We start from the raw sequence: 14,654 nt of genomic DNA, 5'->3' as shown, positions 1-14,654 counted from the left end.
CAATGCTTAATCAGTGACCAAAGGCTAACACATGAACATGCAATCAGGCTTAGCCTTCACCCAAGCAACAGTCGAGAAAATGTCCCATTCCCTTAGCACACTCTTTGGGCGACCAACCAAGTGTTAGCAACACTCATGCAATCATGGTCAACACTCACAACTATCAATGGGTTACCAAAGGCTAATGCACGCACATGAAATCGAAGTTAGCCTTTGCCCAAGCAACAATGGAGAAAATCTCCCGCTCCCTTAGCATGCCCTTCAGGCAAGCCCGAGTGTTTGAAACACGCTTTCGATCGGGACTAAGACTCGCAGTTATCAATCGAAAACCAAAGGCTAACATACGAGCTTATGACTGGGTTAGCCTTCACCGAAGTAGCTGTCGAGAAAATCTCCCACTCTCTTAGCACGCCATTTGGATGAGCGATCAAGTATTAGCAACACGCATATGATTGGGGTTGACACTCGGAACGATCAATTGGCTACCAAAGGCTAACTCACGCGCATGCGATCAGAGTTAGCCTATGCCTAAGTTGTACTTGAAAAATCTGCTACTCCCATAGCGCACCCTTCAAGCGAGTGATCGAGTGTTAGCAACAGGCATGCAATTGGGGTTTAACACTCACAACTATCAATCGATGACCAAGGGCTAACACACGTGCATGCGATCAGGGTTAGCTTTTGCCCAAGCAGCAATGGAGTAAATCTCCTGCTCTCTTCGCATGCTGTTTTGGCGAGTGACTGAGTGTTAGCAACATGCTTGTGATTGGGGTTAACATTCGCAACTATCAATTGGTGACAAAGGCTAATGCACCCGCATGTGATCAGAATTAGCCTTCGCCCAAGTAGCAGTCAAGAAAATCTAGCATGCCTCTCGGGCCAACATCTAGGTGTTAGCAATGCTCTTGCAATGAGAGTTAACCTCTACACTAATCTCTGCTGACCAAAGGCTAACGCATTCGCTTGCAATCGGAGTTAGCCATCACCCAAGCAATATTCAAATTCCCCCATAAGGTCTCATTACGTTCAACCACACACACATATCCATCACCGGCCTTGTGGAGCGGAAGTTATGGTTGTTGCATTGATTTCTGTGTGATTATTCGCTTGTCTCAACATCTCTAAGTACCTCACTCTACAATCTTTCTCCACCTGGCTAGCCTTAGACGCCTCCTCCAACTTGGCCCGTTGTAACACCCCACTTAAAAATACCTTAGGCCTCGACCCGAATAGCTTTGACCCTAGTTAAGTAGGGGTTGTGATAATTGAGAAGAAGGAAATTTTTGGAGTTGAGTTGGCATAAGAACTCACACCTTTGGGTTTATTTGAATTATTAGAAACCTTTTAGAGCTTTATTAATTTTGAGGATAAGAAGCCAAGAGGCCAATAGGGGAATGACAAATGGCATATTGGAGGTTTGCCTCATTAATGGGCTAAATAATTTGGGTTGAATGCTATTTGGAATTGAGAAGGCCCAAGAAATTGGTTGTTTAAGGGCCTAAGCTTTTTAGGTATGGAGGCTAAGGAGAGACACCTAGACTTAAGCCCAACATAATGGACATAAGAAATTAGGCCCAACATAGTAAGCATTAAGTTATTGGGCCCAACTTAGTAAGAATTAATGCTATAGGCCCAATTGAAGAAAGACCCAAAGTTGTGATCCAACGTAGTAGACTTTTGAAGCCAAGGATACACCCAGTAAATCTGGACATAAGACCCATGGATAAGCCCAACCCATGAAGCCCAAGCTTTGTATTTTATTTCATTCTTCCAAATGGGACCCATATACACCATACCATTAGTCTCTCTTCTTCCAAAAATCAACCACACGCCCTTAGGGTTCCCAATTTCAACTTTGGTTAAGTTTTTAACTTGGGTTAAGGATCACTATTCATCTCACACATGAATAGTAACTCAAACATCATGATTTTTGCATAGTTTCTTGAAACCCTTTCTTCATAGTTTTTTAAGTCTGATATTCTTATCTTTTGCACTTGTTTTTCATCCCTCTTATAAATCTCTTGAAGTTTAGGATTAACCCAACCTATGTCACATGAACCAAAGGCATGTCAATGCCAGCTAAACCACCAATCAGCTCATTTGAAGCAAACTGAGTACCCTTCTTCAAACCACCCAAAACCAACGCTCCTTCAACCAATTTTCAAGAGGATTTCTAACCCTTAGATCTTCATGATGTCACCTAAGAATCAGACCTAGATAGTGTACAAAAAAGTTCCAAGAAACAAAAACAAGAAACCTAACTATTCATCTAGGAAGTAAGTTGATTTAAAATCGGGTACCCTTAGATGTTCAAAGATTTTCTGCACCAAAATAGCCACCCTCCCCACGCCATCACCCTTGTTATTTTTTTTCCCTTGGAATGCATCAAATAACTCAAGTGCTTGCTTTTCCAATTATCTCCCTCTGCCAGCCAAACCGATTGGCACTTGAAGAGGCACACATTTGAATCACTTGGATAAACCACCTCTATTTTCATCTCTTGCATTTTTTGCCCAAGCATGATCACTTTGCAGCCAGTCATGCTTCATTTCCTCACCTGAAAAACCCTTCAAATAGAGGTAATAAAAATTCCTTCAGACTAAGGAGATGGGACAAAAGGTGATAAAAAATTGGACAAACCTTGAAACCCTAAACAGTCAGCCGTGGCATGTTTGTTGTGTATTTTTGTTTTATTTTTTGCACCAATGTAGCCCACTGCACCTATGGCTTGCCTCTAACTCCTTTCCAAGGTTTAATCAAGTGCCTTAGGGCACTATTCAAACTTAGCCAAGTGATGACACCATTGGCATTTTGCACTCAACACTCCACCGCCCACCTCCACCAATCAACTCCCTCCTTCCTTGAAGCCTTTGCCGTGTAGCCCTTGCCTCCATTGAATCCTTTATATATCCCCCTCCACTCCTCACTTCTTCACACAACTCTCTCAAGCTTTCCTTTGGTGTTCTTGAGAGCAAAGCATTCAAAATGTGAGAAAGGTGAGAAACCGAGTAGCTTTAGTGAGGTCCATGGAGTGAGATGAGTTTTGAGAGCTTAAGGGTCACCATTTTTGTAAGTGTTCTTGCTTTATCTTCTATTGGGTGTTGTATAAACATGTTAGGCTCTCAATTGTGGCATGTGATTGAAGATTTAATTGTGTTATAAAAAGGTTTTACTCAAGTGATGCAATTTGGCCAGATTTGAAGCTTTGCATGTATATATTATTTTGGTATAAAATTTTAGTCATGAAATGCTGTGATATGTTAACTTAAGTAAAGTTAACATCTTGGGGGATTGATTGAAAGTTTAAATCTGAGGAAAATAGCATGTCATGATAGGTTTGAAAATCAATATCTTGTGTTGACCATCAAGCATGTTTCGCTTTTCACTTGATTGAAGTTTATTTTATGAAGTCTTGGTTAAATTTTACTAAGCTTGAGTAATGAGCATTTAGAAAAGCCTTGGGAATGGGATAAGAATAAAAATTCATGATTCATTTAGGTCTTAAACCTCTCTTTGACAAGGAAAAGCTAGAAAAACCATGCATATGGTCGGTTTGATGGTTTTGTGATAATTTGGTTTTAATCAATGCATAAGTGTTGGGTTGAATTTGGGTGATCTAAATCTAAGTTATAAAATTTTCTATAAGATCATATTCATGGTTTCCACTTGATAGAATTTGAGTACACATGCATCCATAGAACATATAGACTTGAGATCACAAATGGGCGCACAAAGATGCATGCCATGGGTTGGTTGATTTTGGCATAATTGTGAATTGATTCTTGCAATTCTAAGGGCATAAAGGGTTTTACAACATGTAAAATAGAAGTAATTATCTAATTTTTTTATACAATTATGTATTTTTTTAATAGAAAATCAAAAAATGACATGACAAATATTAAATTGATCTACAATCCTTAAAAGAATATGCAAAGAAAGCAAATGCACTCTACAATCTTTTGGCATATGCACTCAACAATATTTTGGCATCTTGATTGATAAGTAATCAATTAAAATCAAAATTGATCACCCGAGAAACTATAATAGCGAAGAGAAATCAAGATCTGTAAGCAGCAGTTACATATATTGAATTGAAGTACCACAAAGTAAAAAACCAAGTAATTTTTGCAAACCAGTGCCCACCACAAAGTAAAAAACCAAAAGGGACCGAAAGCCTCCTCAACCAATTGAGATCTTTATCATCAAAGAAAGAGTGAAAATGAAAATTTTACAACAAAAAGTTAAGGAAAAATAGAAGAAATGTATAACCAGAGCCTGGTTGAGCGGTGCCGTGAGATAGGGTTGAGGAGAAGAGAAGAAGGGAGAGATGGCCTGAGACGCCGTCATGAGACAGGGTTGAGACTTGAGAGACACGATCGAGAGTCGAGACCGAGGGTGAGAGTTTGAGATGAGACACCGACGACTGAGGGCTGAGCAGCGACACTGTGACATGCAAGGGAGGTGGGTGGCTTAGGTGGGTACCATACTATCGTGGGTCACTGGGTTAGGGTTTTTTGGATATGAGAATCGAGAGGAGGGGGCGACATGAGTGAAGACTGGAGTGAAGAGGGGAGTGACTGTGTGCATGGGCGTGGGTTGGGAACTTAGGATTTTTTAAGTTTTTACTTTTAGGTATAAGGGTATAATTATAATTTTAACTTTCTTAACGGTTCAAAATGGGTTAACCCGTTATTGACCCATTAAGCAATCGTATCTTAACGGGTCAACCCATTTTGACCTGAACTTGTTGAGGCTAAATCCAAACCTGCTATTGTCATGTTGGGTTAACAGATCATGTCACATATTGTCACTCCTAATTGTTGGTCATCTCGAATGCCAGTTTCACAACGTAATGAATTTCCTTGCCTCTTTTGATTACGAGCTAGAGGCCTACTCCCCCTCCACTACAATAGGAGGGTCCATCAACATACACTTGCCAAGTGAGTACCCTTCGATGCCAACTACAACTCCTCTGGGAAATTAGTAAACGCGACAACAAAGTCTGCTAGGATTTGTTCCTTATGGTCAAACTCACTAAGCTCAATTGATTAGTTCACCAATCGACCCCACATGTCAAGCCTATGTAGGAATTTCTTTAGAGGGGCTTCTCTCAGCACGCTCATGGCATGGGCCTAGAAAAAGGCCTAATCGGTGTGCTGCCACCATCAGAGTGAATGCCAACTACTTTGTTTGTTGGTAGCTTGTTTCCACCCCTCTTGAGGCCCGACTCGTGTAATAGACTTGCCTCTACTTCCTTTCTTCTTCCCTAACCAGTATGGTGGTTACAACCTCTGGCGTAACTGACAAATACAAATACAATTTCTCCCCCTATTTGGTTTAACTCAGGAAGGGAGGGTTGGGCATGTATGCTTTCAACTGCTCGAACGCCTTGTCACATTTGCAATCCCAATTTTGGGACTTCTATAGCACCCAGAATAATGACAAGCATTTGTCTATTTATCTCGACACAAACTTGTTCAATGGTACTATTCTGCCAACCAGCTTTTGTACTTCATTCAAGCTCTAGGGGGCTTCATCTCTATTATTGTCTTGATATTTTGTGGGTTGGTTACGATTCCTCGCTCCAACACCATGAAGCTTAAGAACTTACCTGATCCCACACCAAAGGCACATTTGGCCGGGCTGAGCTCCATCTTATATTTTCGCAACACGGTGAAAGCTTCCTGCAAGTTCGCTGGGTGGTGGTCCGCTTCTTTCCTCTTAAACAATAGGTCATCTACGTAAACTTCCATATTGTGTCTGATCTACTCTTTGAACATGCGGTTTACTAGCTTCTGATATGTCTCTCCAGCATTTTTAAGCCGGGACAACATTACTTGACAGCAATATAGGCCCTTGTCCATTATGAAAGACGTTTTTTCTTGCTTTCATTCACACACCCCGTATCTGGTTATAGCCTGAAAAAGGCATTCGTAAAACTCAACATCTGGTGGCCTGCTGTTGAGTTGTCGACTATTAGGTCGATCTATTGCATGAGGAAATTATCTTTTGGACGTCCCTTGTTCAAATCGGTGAAATCTACACACATCAGCCACTTTTCGTTTGCCTTCTGTACTAACACGACATCGTAGAACCATTTCGGATAACGAGCCTCTCAGATAAATCTTACATCTAAGAGGCGTTCCACATCTTCCATGATTGTTGCATACTTCTTCCACCGAAAATTCTCCTCTTCTACCCTAATTTCTTGGCCTTCGAATCAACACAGAGGCAATGTTCTTTCACCTCTGCATCTATGCCAAGCAATTCCATGTGAAAACATTTCTATGCTCGATAAGGAGTTGTTTCGACTGTTTCTTGAGTTCCGACGTCATTCGTGCCCTATCCTAGTTGTTGCATTTGATCAGTCTAGATACATAACTACTAACTCCAAGGGCTCAACATTCTCTCCTTATTTCATACTCCCCTCGTGACAAGTCTCTATCGCTCGCTCAATAAGCTCTAGTGGTGGAGGGATTTCTTCTTCAGCCATGAACGAACTTTAACCACCAAAATGTCTGTCATTGTCATAGTCATAAAGGACCTTGCTCCCACAATGACGGGTAAGGTGATGGCACCTACTGGCTGCACTATCTCTCCTGAAAATCCCTTCAATGGTGTAGGTGTTGGGCGTAATCTATCCTACTCAATGCCCATCTTCAGAATTACATATCAAAATATGATATCTGTTGAACTTCCATTGTTGATTAAGATCCTGCTGGTACTATAGTTCACGACGAGTAGAGTCACTACCAATGCATCATCATGAGGGTACAACATGCCCTCGTAGTCTTCATGGCAAAAGGTTATCGTAGTAGTCTTTCCGGTTTTAGTTTTCTTCCATCGTGTGTTGACAACAAACACTTCTTCATACCTTGCCCTCCTGGCGCGAGCTTTTATCTCCCAAGACGATGCTTTGCCCTCAGCAAACCCTCCTACTGTGGTTCTGATTTCGCCGAGGGGTTGATTTAATGTAACAAGGTTGCGGTAGTGGTTGATTCAGTTTGACAGTTGGTGTTGAAGGCTAGGTTTTAAATTCTGCAGACTTTAGTATATGAGTTGATTAAATATGAGGTTTTAGGTTCTACAGACTTTAAGAAATGATCTTGGTAGGATTTAAAGTTTAGATTCTGTAGATTCTAATACATAACTTTGATGAGATTTAGGTTGTGTTTGGGTGACCAAGTTTCCTCAACACTTTCCAAGTATTATCGTACTTTTGAAAATACTTCACATACCAAACAACTTAAAATACTCTCAATGGGACCCACAAACTCACTTCAATCTCTACTCATAACTATTTACAAACATACTATAATACTTATCACTATTATATATAAATAAAAAATAAAATCACTATAATATTTATAACTATTAAATATAAATAAAAAAATCGTTATAATATATAAATAAAAAAATCACTATAATATAGAAATAAAAAATAAAATCACTATAATATATAAATAAAAAATATTTATCACTATTATATATAAATAAAAAATAAAATCACTATAATATTTATCACTATTAAATATAAATAAAAAAATCATTATAATATATAAATAATAAAAAATCACTATAATATATAAACAAAAAAATATTTATCACTATTATATATAAATAAAAAATAAAATCTCTATAATATATAAATAAAAAATAAAATCACTATAATATATAAATAACAAATATTTATCACTATTATATATAAATAAAAAATAAAATCACTATAATATTTATCACTATTAAATATAAATAAAAAAATCATTATAATATATAAATAATAAAAAATCACTATAATATAGAAATAAGAAATATTTATCACTATTATATATAAATAAAAAATAAAATCTCTATAATATATAAATAAAAAATAAAATCACTATAATATATAAATAAAAAATAAAATCACTATAATATATAAATAAAAAATATTATAATCACTATTATATATAAATAAAAAATATATAATCACTATAATATATAAATAAAATAATAAAATCACTATAATATATAAATAAAAAATATTTATCACTATAATATATAAATAAAAAATAAAATCACTATAATATATAAATAAAAAATAAAATCACTATAATATATAAATAAAAAATAAAATCACTATAATATATAAATAAAAAATATTTATCACTATTATATATAAATAAAAAATAAAATCGCTATAATATATAAATAAAAAATAAAATCACTATAATATATAAATAAAAAATAAAATCACTATAATATTTATCACTATTAAATATAAATAAAAAAATAAAATCATTATAATATATAAATAATAAATAAAATCACTATAATATATAAATAATAAATAAAATCACTATAATATTTATCACTATTAAATATAAAAAAAATCATTATAATATATAAATAAATAAAAATCACTATAATATATAAATAAAAAATATTTATCACTATTATATATAAATAAAAAATAAAATCGCTATAATATATAAATAAAAAATAAAATCACTATAATATATAAATAATAAATAAAATCACTATAATATTTATCACTATTAAATATAAATAAAAAATAAAATCACTATAATATATAAATAAAAAATAAAATCACTATAATATATAAATAAAAAATAAAATCACTATTATATATAAATAAAAAATAAACTACTATAATATTTATCACTATTATATATAAATTAAAAATAAAATCACTATAATATATAAATAAAAAATAAAATCACTATAATATTTATAACTATTATATATATAAATAAAATCATTATAATATTTATCACAATTATATATAAATTTAAAATAGAATCATTATACTATTTATCATTATTATATATAAAAGTAAAATAAAATCACTATAATATTTATTAATATTAAAAAATCACTATAATAAAATTATTATAATATTTATTACTAAAAATAAAATCATTATAATATTTATGGGACCCACACATTTATCAACTACTTACTCAAAAGTCAACAACTCAACATACTTCACACATCCAAACAACTCAAAATACTCTCAATGGGACCCACAAACTCACTTCAATCTCTACTCATAACTATTCACAAACATTCTCAACACTTCTCAACATTTTTCAACACCCAAACGTACCCTTAGGGCTTGTTTGAAAAAAGTTTTCATCCCAAAATTCTCATCTCATTATATCTTATATTTTTTCCAAATATTACTCAAATACAAATACTTTCTAACTAATCATTACAATTTTTTCAAATTTTCTTTACTACGAATGTTTTATACTACCCAAACGTACTTCAAAAATTTCAACTTTATTTACTACGAATGTTTTAATTATGGCTACTCTTGAAATTCGCTCTAACGGATTTCGAGACTCTTCCCAACTATTCAAAATTCCTTACATTCGTACGTATTACATTTCTATTAGATGGACTTTTGGTCCATTCTCTTCTGCTTCGTTAATTGCCTACTCAACTTTCAACCTTCGACTTTCATCGGCTCCCTCTCCTTCTCTCTTTCATATTTTCCTACGGATTTATTTGGCCTTTTGATAACAATTGTGATTTGGGACGTGGTTGAAGTAGCATAGCTTAGAAGAACATTTCCTGATAGGAAAATCACAAGGCATGTTCTAACTCACCAACTGCAACATGCTGTATCGTGATCTGTGGGGCAAATTATGCTTGCTTCCAAAAAGTTAATCATACCGAACAAGTATATGATACCGGCATGTTTTACACTATAATGACAAAAGTTCACATTTGCATACAAGGATCCGGTTAAGGAACCAATTATTTGTTCTGATCTTCCTGAAATCAGATATGAAAGCATTCAAACAGAATATACATAAACTCTGAGCAATCAAGAACTCAACACAGCTCAATGACAGCATTGACAAAGTCCAGATTCAACGGAAAAAAGAGCTTAGACAGCCTTCCATGAAGAAAATGGTGGAGTTTCAGAATTCTTCCAGGTCGCAAAGTCGTTCATATATCTTTCACCCTTAATAGCATCCTCTGAAGCAAATGATTCGAGTTCCGCCATTTCTTCTGGTGTTAGTTTCACAGACAGAGCTCCAATATTCTGCTTGAAATTTTCAATCTTTGTGGTTCCAGGTATGGGGCACACGTCCTTCCCTTGGTGATGAACCCAGGCCAGTGCTAGCTGTGATGGGGTGCATCCCTTCCTTGTTGCCATTCCATTAACACGCTCAAATATGGTTTTGTTATGCTCCAGATTTTCAGGTTGAAACCTTGGTAAAAACTGCATCAGTGCATGCATATGTCAGCATTAAGCTTGTATGATTCATATGATTCATAGAGGAAATGGGAACATAAGCCCAAAAAAAAAAAAAAACAAGAAAATATTCTTCAACATAATTCTGTAGTACATAACCATCCACAACTGCCATGCCCTGCCTCAATTTTCAAGACACTGAAAGATCCAGGAGAAGTAATAGGAAAACTCAAGGCCTCAAAATTCTCTGAGGGTGATTGATAATCATCAGAACAACCAGATCGTTATTCAACCCTCGAATAAAGAGACGTCTACCCAACCAAATTTCGATCCTCCCCAAGGGCAATCAATGAAGTTAAAAAACCAATCTCCGTAGAACAATTGTATTGTGATTACAAGCACTGTTTTGATAATTCATCGTCCTGCTCCATAGACGAAGGCAGGCTCAAGTTGATTTTAAGTCTGGAATTACACGCTTGCTTCATTAAGGTTGTTTCAGTAGGATGCGTCATTGATGTATTTGAATATGTTAAGTTGATTGATGCAAGTAACCAACATCTTTCTTGAAGTGCAGCCTCCAAATAGGAGAAATGTACCTCAAGGATGCCTTATTTAGATTAATAGTAAACAATTAGGCAAGTCTCTTGGGAGTAACAACAAATAAGCAGCAAACAATTTTTGTTTGATGAGCGGAGTAGCAGCAAAGAAATAGTTCAAAACCATCAAACAAAATTAGTTTCCTGTAAATAGAAAGGAAGTGATGGAAAATCAACGTCTGGTGATTATTTTATTTGACCATCAGAGTTACAGGGAGGTGAAAACCTTTAAATAAAGGAATTAAACATTCTGATTGGCTATATGAGAAATTGGCGAGGTGGGCTAGCCAAATAGAACTACAATGAACATTTACATCAACACTGTAGATTTCACCATTTGTGAGTGAACGTTGATGTTAATGTTGATTACTGTATGTGTTCATTAAACAAAACAGGGAAACTGATCTTTGAAATAAAACATTTGTGGTAGATCTACAAACCTTTCGGAAGTCATCGTTAGACAAATCTTCAACAAACTTGGGCCCTGAGGAAAAGAATCCTCGTCCCAGAGGACTATATGCAACAATTCCAATGCCCAGTTCCCTGGAAAATTTGGAGGACAAATTTAAAATACAGGTTCTAATTATTCTAAAACTTGAAAAGCAATTGTAAATGATGCCTCACCTGCAAGTAGGAATTATTTCCTCCTCAACATCTCTAGACCACAAAGACCACTCTAGCTGCACAGCTGTTATTGGATGAACAGCATGTGCTCTTCTGATGGTTGATGCAGAGGCCTCGGATAGACCTATGTACTTGATTTTTCCCTCTTCTACTAATTTCTTGAGTTCTCCAATCTTATTGAATATAGAAGAAAAGAATTAGCAGCGCTTGTGATAAAATGGGTAACCAGACAGGATCGATAGGTTTGCATGTAATTAGGAACAATGGTTTGCGTGTAAAAGTGACTTCTACCATGTTCAATCAAACGCCACTATGTCATAATCCTATCCATTCTACAACTATCTAATTAAAACTTTTCAAATAGAAAATTCTAAAATCTTAATAACACTAATGTTAATTATTTTTAAGAACTTTTTGCAATTATTCTGACAGCCATCACGAGAGATCGCTGGACTTTGATCGGATTCGGAAATCGGAAAGCTCTGGTGGGCCGGCAGCCGAAATCCGGTCGACAGCAGCCACTATTGGATGAGCGTATTTCAATTATAACGTAAAAGCTCCTTTTAGACTGTGTCTTGAATTTGTTACACGGCTTGATCAAACCGATCTAGGGTTCCAGTAGAAATGGCGTGATCGAGTTCGGGAGGAAGAAGAGAGGAATTCTCGAGAAGGTGTCGATCAAACACATGAAGGGTATGCTCTGGATTAACAGAAGTTTAGTCTTTTGGAGTCAACAGAAGGGCTTGGGCCGGCCCAAGCTTCATCACCGTGACAGGCTTCAATTTCGTTAATGGGCTCGTAGTGTGTTTTCCTGGAGCCCAGTTATTTTAATGTTTGTATTTCCTTATTCTGGCCGTTCGTTTGTTTGTTTCCTAACCGTTAGCCAGCTGACATCTTTTTAAGCTGGACAGTATCCTTTGCCACGGTGTGTTAAATGAAGTCAGACTTTTTGTCATCTTCTATCTTTTATCTCTATCTCTCATTTCTGGAGGAACTCCTCGAAGAGAGCAAACCTAGTTTTTATAGCCTTTATCAACAGGCTTGGTACAGATTTTAGATTTTTACAAGAGGAAAATATAGAAATTTAAGGAGATCGAAAAAGGGACGAACCGTGACTTCAATGGGAACGCGGGTATCGATGCGATGCTGGTAGTAGAGATCGATGTAATCGATGTCGAGGCGCTTCAAGCTGCTCTCACAGGCTGCTCTCACATACGCCGGATCGCCGCGGACCTCCCTCTTCTCAATGGAGTAGCTAATACCAAACTTTGTAGCCAATTCCACTTTCTCTCTAACGCCTCCCTTCAGAGCCTGCCAGGCAAGCCACACCCAACACATGTACAAGATAAGAAAAGGGATTTGCGCGGACGGACCTAGCTAGCTTAGTTTAAAAGGCATCAGTACCTTCCCGAGGAGGATTTCGTTTGTGAAAGGGCCATAGATGTCGGAGGTGTCGAGGAAGGTAACGCCGGCAGTGTGGACGGCGTGGTGTATTAGAGCAATCATGTCTTCTTCGGGCTTGGGAGGGCCATAGAACGCGGACATGCCCATGCAGCCCAAACCCTGCGCCGACACCTCGAGACCCTGCGAACCCAGCTTTATCCTACCAACTCTTTGCGCCATTTTCGATCGGTGTGAGGAGTAAGTGAGGCAGTGGACCAACACAGTTTATATACAAGATGGAGGCGAAGCTGGGATGTGATCGTGAGGGCCTGGTCAGTGAAAAGGACACCAAACAAATTAGTAATCAAAGTTGGCAGACGTAAGAGCCTACGTTACGAACTTTGGATACGTAATATAATTTATAAAGTCACCCTTAATATATCAATTACGTAAAAACACAGTCATCGAATGTGGTCTCAGTTCCATGGTTTTTCATTTTTGGGCGTTGAACTTGAATATCCCTCTTTTTTATTGGGACAGGGCAGCCCGGTATAAAATAAAGCAATTTTTTTTTTTTTTTATAGTAAAACACCTTCTCATTAATAACTGCCAAAATAGTATTACAGATGAAAATCAGTCCATAGGACTGGTTGAACACAGATTGGAACATACTCCCATCATATAGTAGTGTTTGATACATTTCTAGAAAATCTAGCTAGCTTGTGAGTAGCCTGATTTGCTTCTCTATTGATATGATCAATGGAACAACCTAGAAATCTGCATTTGAGCTCTTGGATATCAGTTATGACATTACCATAACTGGCATTTGAAGGTAGAGGGTTAGATATTTCTTTGACCAGCAGCAAAGAGTCGGTTTCTATGCACAAAGACTGGAAGCCAAGGGGAATGCTGAATTGCAGACCTCTCAGTAATGCTAAAAGTTCAATCTCTAAAGGCTCCATGACAGCCTCTTCTTTTTGACTAACTGTCATTTAACACTTTTCCTTCACAATCTCGAGCAATGAGTCCAACTCCAGCTTTATTTTCAGCATGAAACACAGCCTCATCAACATTGAGTTTGATTGAACCTTGTGGAGGAGGTTGCCATTGGGAGATTCTCCTTACTCTGCTGATGTCAAGGCCTTTAGTAGCTTTGTAGGTCCAAAGTAGGGAAAGAGCTGAGTTGATTGCTTCCTCGGGGGTGAGATGTTTCTCTTCAAAAATCCACTGGTTCCTATGCCAGCATGCCCAAGCTATCATGAAAAGTCTTTCCAGTGCCTCAAAACTGCAAGAGTCCTATAACCTGCAAATCCATTCCCTTAAGTCTCCTTGTGGATCTTTTGTGTTAAGCTGAGGAAATTGTTTACACCACATAGTTGGGAGCATTTTGCATTGAAAAAGTGCATGTGTTGTTGTTTCTGCTGCTATAGAGCACAGTTGACATGTTTCATCTTCGATTACCTTCCTTTGTTTCAAGTCACATCTCGTGGGAAGGGCCTCCATGCAAGTCCTCCAAGCAAAGACTTTCACCTTGGGGGGGACCTTCATAAGGGTCAATAAGCTCCTCAACTTTCTGGTCATTAGCTCTACTTGTATCTCCCATATGTTGCAAGTTCTTGGAACCAGGAATCCAGTAATCTTCCCATATTCTTATTGTCCTCCCATTCCCAATTCTCTATCTACAGGCCCGAAGAAGCTTGTCTTTGACAGCCCATATGCCCCTTCACACATAGGAAGGGTTGTGACCAAGACTAGAATTCTGGAAATTAGTGTTAGGGAAATACCTGGCCCTAATGATTTTATGAATGAGACTATCTTCTTGCTGCATGATTCTCCAGCCT

At 36.9% G+C, this 14,654-nt stretch overlaps 1 protein-coding gene across 1 annotated transcript; it reads right to left on the bottom strand.

The window, feature by feature from the left end:
• Nucleotides 1-9,661: 9,661 nt before the first annotated feature.
• LOC108993851 (probable aldo-keto reductase 2) lies at nucleotides 9,662-13,101 on the bottom strand. The gene is made up of 5 exons (XM_018968884.2): nucleotides 12,835-13,101; nucleotides 12,541-12,741; nucleotides 11,431-11,603; nucleotides 11,247-11,349; nucleotides 9,662-10,237 (listed from the first exon to the last, which is right to left on the bottom strand). Exons 1-5 carry the CDS (start codon nucleotides 13,051-13,053, stop codon nucleotides 9,899-9,901), a joined length of 1,035 nt encoding a protein of 344 aa, XP_018824429.2. The 5' UTR covers nucleotides 13,054-13,101; the 3' UTR covers nucleotides 9,662-9,898.
• Nucleotides 13,102-14,654: the final 1,553 nt, after the last annotated feature.

This window comes from Juglans regia, chromosome 12, assembly GCF_001411555.2.
Source record: "Juglans regia cultivar Chandler chromosome 12, Walnut 2.0, whole genome shotgun sequence".
NCBI classification, from domain to species: domain Eukaryota; kingdom Viridiplantae; phylum Streptophyta; class Magnoliopsida; order Fagales; family Juglandaceae; genus Juglans; species Juglans regia.
Note: the sequence above shows the minus strand (reverse complement) of the source record. Positions and strands in the feature narration are given on the sequence as shown.